Source organism: Dipodomys spectabilis, unplaced genomic scaffold (assembly GCF_019054845.1).
Source record: "Dipodomys spectabilis isolate Male_0828 unplaced genomic scaffold, ASM1905484v1 ptg000329l, whole genome shotgun sequence".
In the NCBI taxonomy this organism is placed as follows: Eukaryota; Metazoa; Chordata; class Mammalia; order Rodentia; family Heteromyidae; genus Dipodomys; species Dipodomys spectabilis.
This window is the reverse complement of record NW_024871006.1, coordinates 4,203,384-4,211,551: the sequence shown is the minus strand read 5'-3', so window position 1 is coordinate 4,211,551 and position 8,168 is coordinate 4,203,384. Positions and strand designations below refer to the sequence as shown.

The 8,168-nt window shown below is 47.7% G+C and overlaps 1 protein-coding gene across 2 annotated transcripts; it reads left to right on the top strand.

Annotated features, from left to right (window-relative positions):
- Positions 1–117: 117 nt before the first annotated feature.
- Atp5pd (ATP synthase peripheral stalk subunit d) lies at positions 118–7,965 on the top strand. 2 transcript variants are annotated; one of them, XM_042702667.1, is made up of 6 exons: positions 118–206; positions 4,326–4,456; positions 4,930–5,026; positions 6,111–6,182; positions 7,556–7,618; positions 7,751–7,965. In XM_042702667.1, the coding sequence occupies exons 2-6, from the start codon at positions 4,335–4,337 to the stop codon at positions 7,880–7,882; spliced, it is 486 nt and encodes a 161-aa protein (XP_042558601.1). In that variant the 5' UTR covers positions 118–206; positions 4,326–4,334; the 3' UTR covers positions 7,883–7,965. The 2 variants fall into 2 exon arrangements, with proteins under 2 accessions (XP_042558601.1, XP_042558602.1); XM_042702668.1 differs by lacking the exon at positions 118–206 and adding an exon at positions 1,279–1,294.
- The last annotated feature ends 203 nt before the right edge of the window (positions 7,966–8,168 follow it).

Here is an 8,168-nt window from a genome sequence, read left to right as displayed (position 1 = left end):
CTCAACTCGCGGGGGCCCCCGGAGGCGCAGGCGCCGCGTCCGCCCCCGGGGCGGGGCAGGCCCCCCCATGCTTCACTCTTATTGGCTGATATGCGACAGGAGACACGCCTCCTGCGCGCTGCGGTTGGGCGAGGGAAGGCCTTCCGGCGACTTACTTCCGCCGCTTCTGGCTGAGCGGGGACGACGGTCCGTCCCAGGCGGTGAAGGTGAGTGGGTTGCGGGGGTCACGTCCGGGCCCTGGGGGGCGGCTCTGCCCCGGATCTCTCAGGCCTTGCGCCGGCCTTTGCGGCGTCCACCCCGAGGACGCCCGGCTCTCGGCGCGCGGGTCGGCAGAGGCCTGGGGTTGCTGCGCTTGGCCCGGCTCACCGTGCGGACCCGCGAGGTCGCGGGGCCTAGTGGAGGCCGGGCCGGGGCCAGAGTTTAGGCGTTGCCACAGACCGTGCCAGGCTCCGTCCGCCGCCAGCACGTTGACGGTCGTGCAGTTGGCTTTAGGGACGGCAGGGACGTGACCCGGTCGTAGTGTCACGTCGCGGAACCCTGGACAGGCCGAACCTCCTCGGGTTGGGGCCTGGGTTCCGACGTGGGCCGAGTTGAGGCTGCTCAAGGGTAGGGTTCAAGTCTCCGTCGAGCACCTCGTAGGTTCCTGACCTGTTCTCTGCGGTGAAAACTGCAATAAACAAGGGGGGGAGGGGAGAATGTGGCTCAGTGGTAGAGCGCTTGCCTAGCATGCATGAAGCCCTGAGTTCGATTCCTCAGTACCGCATAAGCTGAAAAAGCCAGACGTGGCTCTGCAGCTCAAGGGGTAGAGTGCTAGCTTTGAGCAAAAGAAGCTCATTGACAGCACCCAGGCCCTGAGTTCAAGACCTAGGACTGGCCAAAAAAAAAAAAGGAGGGGGGAAACTTTGTTACTCCTCTTTCCTGGTGCTCGAGAAAGTGTACGAAGTTGTTTAATTCTCTGGCATCTTCAAAAGTTAAGCTGCACCAGTGGCTCACGCCTGTAATCTAGCTGCTCAGGAGGCTGATATTTGAGGATGGAGGTTCAAAGCCAACCCGAGGAGGAAAGTAAGCGACTCTTACCTCCCAATTAACCACCAAAAAGCCACAAGTGGAGCTGTGACTTAAGTGGTAGAGCGCTAGCCTTTAATGAAGAATTTAACGAAGAACTCAAGGACAGCGCCCAGGCTCTGAGTTTAACCCTCAGTACTGGCACAAAAGAAAAAGTTAATCAGCCACCCTTACTCACTCCTGTCTCTTCCAGGAGACATAAAATGATCATGAGAAGGGACAGGAATAGGTGTATCATCACTTGTATTTTTTACGTTCTTAAAGATCTCTAGGAAGATTTCCACCTCTCCTATTAGAGATCTTTAACTTTGAAGTCTTTTTAGGTCTGATATCGTCCCCAATCTTTTTTAGTTCAAGTTAATTATTTTCCTTGTGTTGTCTTGGTTTAAGATTGCTGCAGTCGGGCTGGGAAGGTGGCGCAGTGGTAGAGCACTTGTCTTGCATGCCTGAGGCCCTGGGTTCGATTCCTCAGCACCACATAAGAAAAAAGAAAAAAGCTGGAAGTAGTGCTGTGGCTCAAGTGGTAGAGCGCTCGTCTTGAGCTGAAGAGCTGAGGGACAGCGCCCAGGCCCAGAGTTCAGGCCCCATGACTGGACCCCCCCCAAAAAAACAAACAAACAGGATTGCTGCAGTCATGTATCTTACGTTCACCTATATATCAAATGCAGGGCATGGGTGAATGCCGGGTGTGTGCCAGGGGGAGGGGGGCTTGAATAAGAGATACAGGTGTGTGACAAATTAGTAGGGCAAGGGCAGAGAGAGCCCCTGAAGTTTCTAGAAACATAGTAGAAGTTGATGTGCACACACTTACCTGGTACTTTCTAGTACACTGAATGGCTATTTTCCACAGTTTACAGGTAATTGAAATTTTATCCTATGATTTGTTGTATTTAAACATAGTTAATTTTTTTTTTTGGGGGGGGTCATTAGTGGGGCCTGAGCTCTGTCCCTCAGCTCTTCAGCTCAAGGCTAGCACTCTACCTACCACTTGAGCCACAGCGCCACTTCTGGCTTTTTCTGCTTATGTGGTGCTGAGGAATCGAACCCAGGGCCTCAGGCATGCAAGGCAAGCACTCTATCACTGAGCCACTTTCCCAGCCCTTGACATTAAAATTTTAACTAGGTTTAGGGGCTGGGAAGATGGCTTGACATTAAAATTTTAACTAGGTTTAGGGGCTGGGAAGATGGTTCAGTGGTAGAGTGCTTGCCTTGCATGCATGAGGCCTTGGGTTCGATTCCTCAGCACCACATAAGCAAAAAGAAAAAAGCCCAAAGTGGCATAGCGCCCAGGCCCAGAGTTCAAGCCCCATGACCGGACCCAAAAAAATAAAATTAATGTGGAGCCAGGTGCCAGTGGCTCATGCCTGTAATCCTAGCTACTCAGGAGGCTGAGATCTGAGCATCGCGGTTCACAGCCAGCCTGGGCAAGAAAATCTGTGAGACTCATCTCCAATAAACCACTAGAAAGCCGGAAGTGGTGCTGTGGCAAAAGTGGTAGAGCGCTTGCCTTGAGCTGACAAGTGCAGGGACAGCTCCTAAGCCTAGAGTTCAAGCCCCATGACCTACCAAAAAAAAAGAAAAAAAATTTTAATGTCAAGTTTTGTGCACTGGAGAATAAGTGAATAAAGCACAATCTGGACTGAAAAATCTTTAACTTATTTTGTTATGCAATGCATGAATGTTATTTTAGTAACATTTCCAAAGACACAGCAAAAAGGAGAGGTCTGAGCTTTTAAGGTTGAATAGGAAAATTGAGAAAGCACTCTCTGCGAGAAGGCACTCTGTTGGAAGAGATGCCAGATTACACAGCTTGAATTTGTGAAGTTACTACCCTTCTTTTCTGAGTTAGTAATCCTCATCCCTGTAGTTGATAGATAGACCCACCAAGTGATTTCTTTCCTTTTTTTTTTTTTTTCTTGGCGTTACTGGAAATTGAACCCAGGGTTTGCACTCACTGGGCAGGCACTCTACCACTTGAGCCACACCTCCAGTTCTGATATATTTCATAAAAATTTGCAAGTTTAGTAAGCCAGGCCCAAAGAAACATAGGTCCCATGGTTTCCCTTATTTGCAATAACTATTATATGTCTGAGTCAAGCAGAAAAGGTCAGATAAGTTGATGTTAGGGAAATGAACCCTAAGATATGTATTCAAATGTTTTTTTCTTTCATGCAATTGTTTCTAACACATTTATAAGATTATTTCTTTGTTGCTTTGTATGTCCCTCCCCCATGGTATAACCCCTGCTTTCACTGTATTTGATGTTGGTATAATTTGTGGAGGGGAAGGGAAAAACAAATCATTTAAATAGGGATACAGATGGATCCATTGCAATAGTGAGACGTACAAGTCGTTATGTTGAAAACAAACGTTACAACTTTGGTGGTGGGAGGATGGGATGGGAAGGGGAAACAAAGGAGGAGGCTACAATGCTTGATAAGAAATTACTCATTATCTTGCCCATGTAATTGTAACCCCTTGTACAGTATTTTCACAAAAAAAAAAAAAAAATCAGAAAAAGAAATGGCAAGTTTAGCAGTTCACAGCTAGCCTGGGCAAGAAAATCTATGAGACTCTTATCTCCAATAAACCACTAGAAAACCAGAAGTGGTGCTGTGGCTAAAGCAGTAGAGTGCTCGCCTTGAGCTGAAGAGCACAAGGACAGCGCTCAGGCCCAGGGTTCAAGCCCCATGACCGACCAAAAAATAAAATAAAAATTTGTAAGTTGATAAATTGCTCTTTAAAATATTCTATGTAAGAACACCATTTTGGGATTTTTTTTTTTTTTTTTTGGGTCCGGTTGTGGGGCCTGAACTCTGGGCCTGGGCACTGTCCCTCAGCTCTTCAGCTCAAGGCAGGCCCTCTACCACTTGAGCCACAGCGCCACTTCCAGCTTTTTTTCTTTTTGCTTTTATGGTGCTGAGGAATTGAACCCAGGGCCTCATGCATGCCAGGCAAGCGCTCTACCACTGAGCCACCTTCCCAGCCCTGGGAATTTTTTTAAATGTGTTAATTTTGGTGGTATTGGAGCCTGAACTCAGGGCCTTGCCCTTGCTCAGCTAGCACTTGAGCCATGTTATCTGGCCTGGCTGGGGGCGTTTCTATTACTTATTTTGGAGAGAGTCTTGACTTTTCTACTCAGGATGGCTTTCAGCTGTGATTCTCCAGATCTTAGCCTCCTGAGAAGCAAGAATTACAGGAATGGGCCACTGGTGTAGAGCTAAGAACACTGGTTTGATCTGACCTGTTTTATTTTCTAGGATCCCAAGATGGCTGGGCGCAAACTTGCTATAAAAGCCATTGACTGGATAGCTTTTGGGGAAATTATCCCCTCAAACCAAAAGGTTATTGCTAACTCCTTGAAGTCATGGAATGAGATCCTCAGCTCCAGGTCAGTGTGTTTCTGAGAGGGAACCCAATACTGATCTTGAAACAAATGCTTTGAGGGGGCTAGGAAGGTGGCCTAGTGGTAGAGTGCTTGCCTAGCATGCATGAAGCCCTGGGTTCGATTCCTCAGTACCACATAAACAGAAAAGGCTGGAAGTAGTGCTGTGGCTCAAGTGGTAGAGTGCTAGCCTTGAGCAAAAGAAGCTCAGGGACAGTGCCCAGGCCCTGAGTTCAAGCCCCAGGACTGCGCGCCCCCCCCCCAAAAAAAAAAATGCTTTGGAATTACATAAGTTTCTGGAATTTTTCTAACAAAAAAATAAATCCATGTATTTTCCAAATAAACATATTTTCTGGCATTTTCATGGTGACCTTAGAAAAGGGTGATGACCCCAGGCATGAGAATAAGGACTAGGGAAGTTTCTGTGTGAATTTTCTTCTGTGCATGGAACAGTTCTAATTGCCTTTCCACATGAACAGGTTGGCCGCTCTGCCTGAGAAACCACCAGCTATCGACTGGGCTTACTACAAGGCCAACGTGGCCAAGGCCGGCTTGGTGGATGACTTTGAGAAGAAGGTGAGACCAGATAACTGTGACACTCATTTGGTTAGTGGGTGGGAAGCAGAAGATAGAAAATCAAATAGGCACCGCAAGAGAAGATGGTGGTATTAACATCTATATGTCTTAGGAAGGATGGTGTGACCTAATAGATTTTATTATTTTGTTTTTGTGGTGGTCCTGGGGCTTGAACTCAGGGCCTGGGCCCTATCCCTAAGCTTTGTTTCTTTGCTTGCTTTCTTTCTTCCTTTCTTTCTTTTTTGTCGGTCCTGGGGCTTGAACTCTGGGCTTGGGTGCTGTCCCTGCACTCTTCAGCTCAAGGTCAGCACTCTACCACCTGAGCCACAGCGCCACTTCTAGTTTTCTAGTGGTTTATTGGAGATAAGAGTCTCACAGACTTTCCTGCCTGGGCTGGCTTTGAACCACCATCCTCAGATCTCAGCCCACTGAGTAGCTAGGATTACAGGTGTGAGCCACCAGCCCTGGTTAGATTTAAATGGTGTTAGATTTAAATAGTGAATAGGTGCAGGGAACTGAGGGTCTGTTCATTTGACTGTACAGTATAACCTTGCCCCTGCTGAGTCAGAAATCCACCAACTCATCTCCCTGATTTTCTTCTGGCTGCCCACCTGTCTCCCTTCTGTACAGACTAGCATGTTTTCTACTCTTTCACAGGTTCCTCCTTGTTCAGCCCCTTGTAGCTGTAATTTCTCATTCACTTCTCTTCCTTTGAGTCTTCCAGATTAAGCTCCATATTCAAAGTTCATTTACTTAGGCTATAACATTTGCTAGTCTTCCACAGACCATGTCTATCCCCATTATGTTAGCATGATTAATGTGGAGTACTACGAGGCTGTTTTCTTGGTCATCAAGTGTAGCTGTGCTTTCAGATGAGGAAACAAGCTCACTGTGTTAAAAGTTTATCCTAGTTAATTAGTGATGGGGTCGAGCAGACCCTTCTCTCAGTATTCCTTCTGTGACACATGCTACCAGTTTCCTCTTTGGATGGAAAATGCATTGTAGTATGATTTATACAGAACAGCAGCTTTGCGCTCTCGCACTTCTGGGTGTGTTGGTGACAACCCACTGTTCCTGTTTGCAGTTTAATGCCCTGAAGATTCCTATACCCGAAGATAAATACACAGCCTTGGTGGATGCTGAAGAAAAGGAAGATGTAAGTTGTTGATGCTCTTATTTATTATGGAGTTTTCTTTTTTGGTCAGTCCTGGGGCCTGAACTCAGGGCCTGGACACTCCCTCAGCTCTTCAACTCAAGCCTAACACTCTACCACTTAAGCCACAGCGCCACTTCCAGCCTTTTCTGCTTATGTGGTGCTGAGGAATCGAACCCAGGGCCTCCTTCACGCACGCAAGCACGCTACCACTGAGCCCCCTTCCCAGCCGTATTTGGAATTTCCTTAATAATCATGCTCTGGCTAGACGCCAGTGGCTCACGCTTATAATCCTAGCTTCTCAGTAGGTTGAGATTTGGAATTGTGATTCAAAGCCAGTAGTAAAGTCCCCATGGGACTCTTTATTTCCAGTTAATCGTCAGAAAACCGGGAGTGGGGGCTGGGAAGGTGGCTCAGTGGTAGAGCGCTTGCCTTGCATGCACAAGGCCCTGGGTTCAATTCCTCAGCACCACATAAGAAAAAAGCCAGAAGTGGCACTGTGGCTCAAGTGGTAGAGTGCTAGCCTTGAGCTGAAGAGCTGAGGGACAGCGCCCAGGCCCAGAGTTCAGGCCCCACGACCGGACCCCCCCCCCCCCCAAAAAAAAGAAAAGTACATATGATTCTGTTTCACAAATCTGTAGAAAACACACTTAATATGTAGTGACAGAGGTTTATATTAGTAGTTGCTTGTGGACAGAAGGGGAGATGATAAATATATTGGTTTTGTTTTTTTTTGTTTTTGTTTTTTTTTTTTTTGGTCATGGGGCTTGAACTCTGGGCCTGGGCACTGTCCCTCAGCTCTTCTGCTCAAGGCATGTGTTCTACCACCGGAGCCACTGTATCACTTCTGGTTTTCTGGTGGTTAATTGGAAATAAGAGTCTCACAGACTTTCCTGCCTTGGCTGGCTTTGAACTGTGATCCTCAGATCTCAGCCTCCTGAGTAGCTAGGATGATAGGCGTGAGCCACTGGTGCTCAGCTATATTTGTTCTTTTGAATAAAGTAATAGCTTCATATATGTTGAGTGGTGCCATTTAAATGTGCATGTTTCTATATGTCAGTTGTACCTCAATAAAGTTGTTCAAAGCAACTATAAGGAGTTGTCATTAGGTAGAAGTTTCGTCCAAGTTGTGTTCAAGTAACCCAGCAGCTTTCCTGAAAGCCAGGAAGGCTGGTGCTGAAACCTAGGTGGTTGCACCAGAGAGAAGTGTGGCTGGATGGCTGGGTGCTTGTCCTAACTCAGTCCTGACTGTGAGCGCTTGGCCTGCCAGAGCGGGAGCTCTGTGCGGCCTTGGGAAAGGGCCGGCCCCTTCCAGCCGCAGCCTTAGCAGCAGGATACAACTTGGTTTCTGACAGCATTTCTCTCTTCTCTTAAAGGTGAAACACTGTGCTGAGTTTGTGTCTCAGTCAAGGGTCAGGATCCAGGAGTATGAGAAACAGGTGAGGTGGCACTGGGGCGGTGGGGGCTGGGCACCCTCCCCCTCTCACCGCTCGCAGCCTTCGCCTGCCGCTCTTGATTGGCATCTCCATCTCCTGCCTTCCCCTGACTAAACACGTTTCTGCTCTTTCTAGCTGGAAAAATTGAGAAACATGATTCCTTTTGAGCAGATGACCATAGAGGACTTGAATGAAGTCTTCCCAGAAACCAAATTGGACACGAAGAAGTACCCCTACTGGCCCCACCAGCCAATCGAGAATTTATAAAATCAAGTCTGGGAGGAAGCTCTGAGGGTCCTCACATGGCAAACTCTGGATGTTGAAAAATAAACATAATTACATAGTCTTCATGAGCTGTCTTTGTGGTTGAGATGGTCACACCTCTCCTTTGACGTGGTCTCACGGAGGTGGGAGTCTGTTAAGTGGAAGGGTGAGCAAAGGGTATGTGATGAGCTGGTGGCTAAGGATCAGCATTCCCAAGAGCGCATGACCAAAGCCTCGAATGTCCAGGAAGGACCTGGGGCCCGAGACCAGGTATTTCACTGAGATAGGA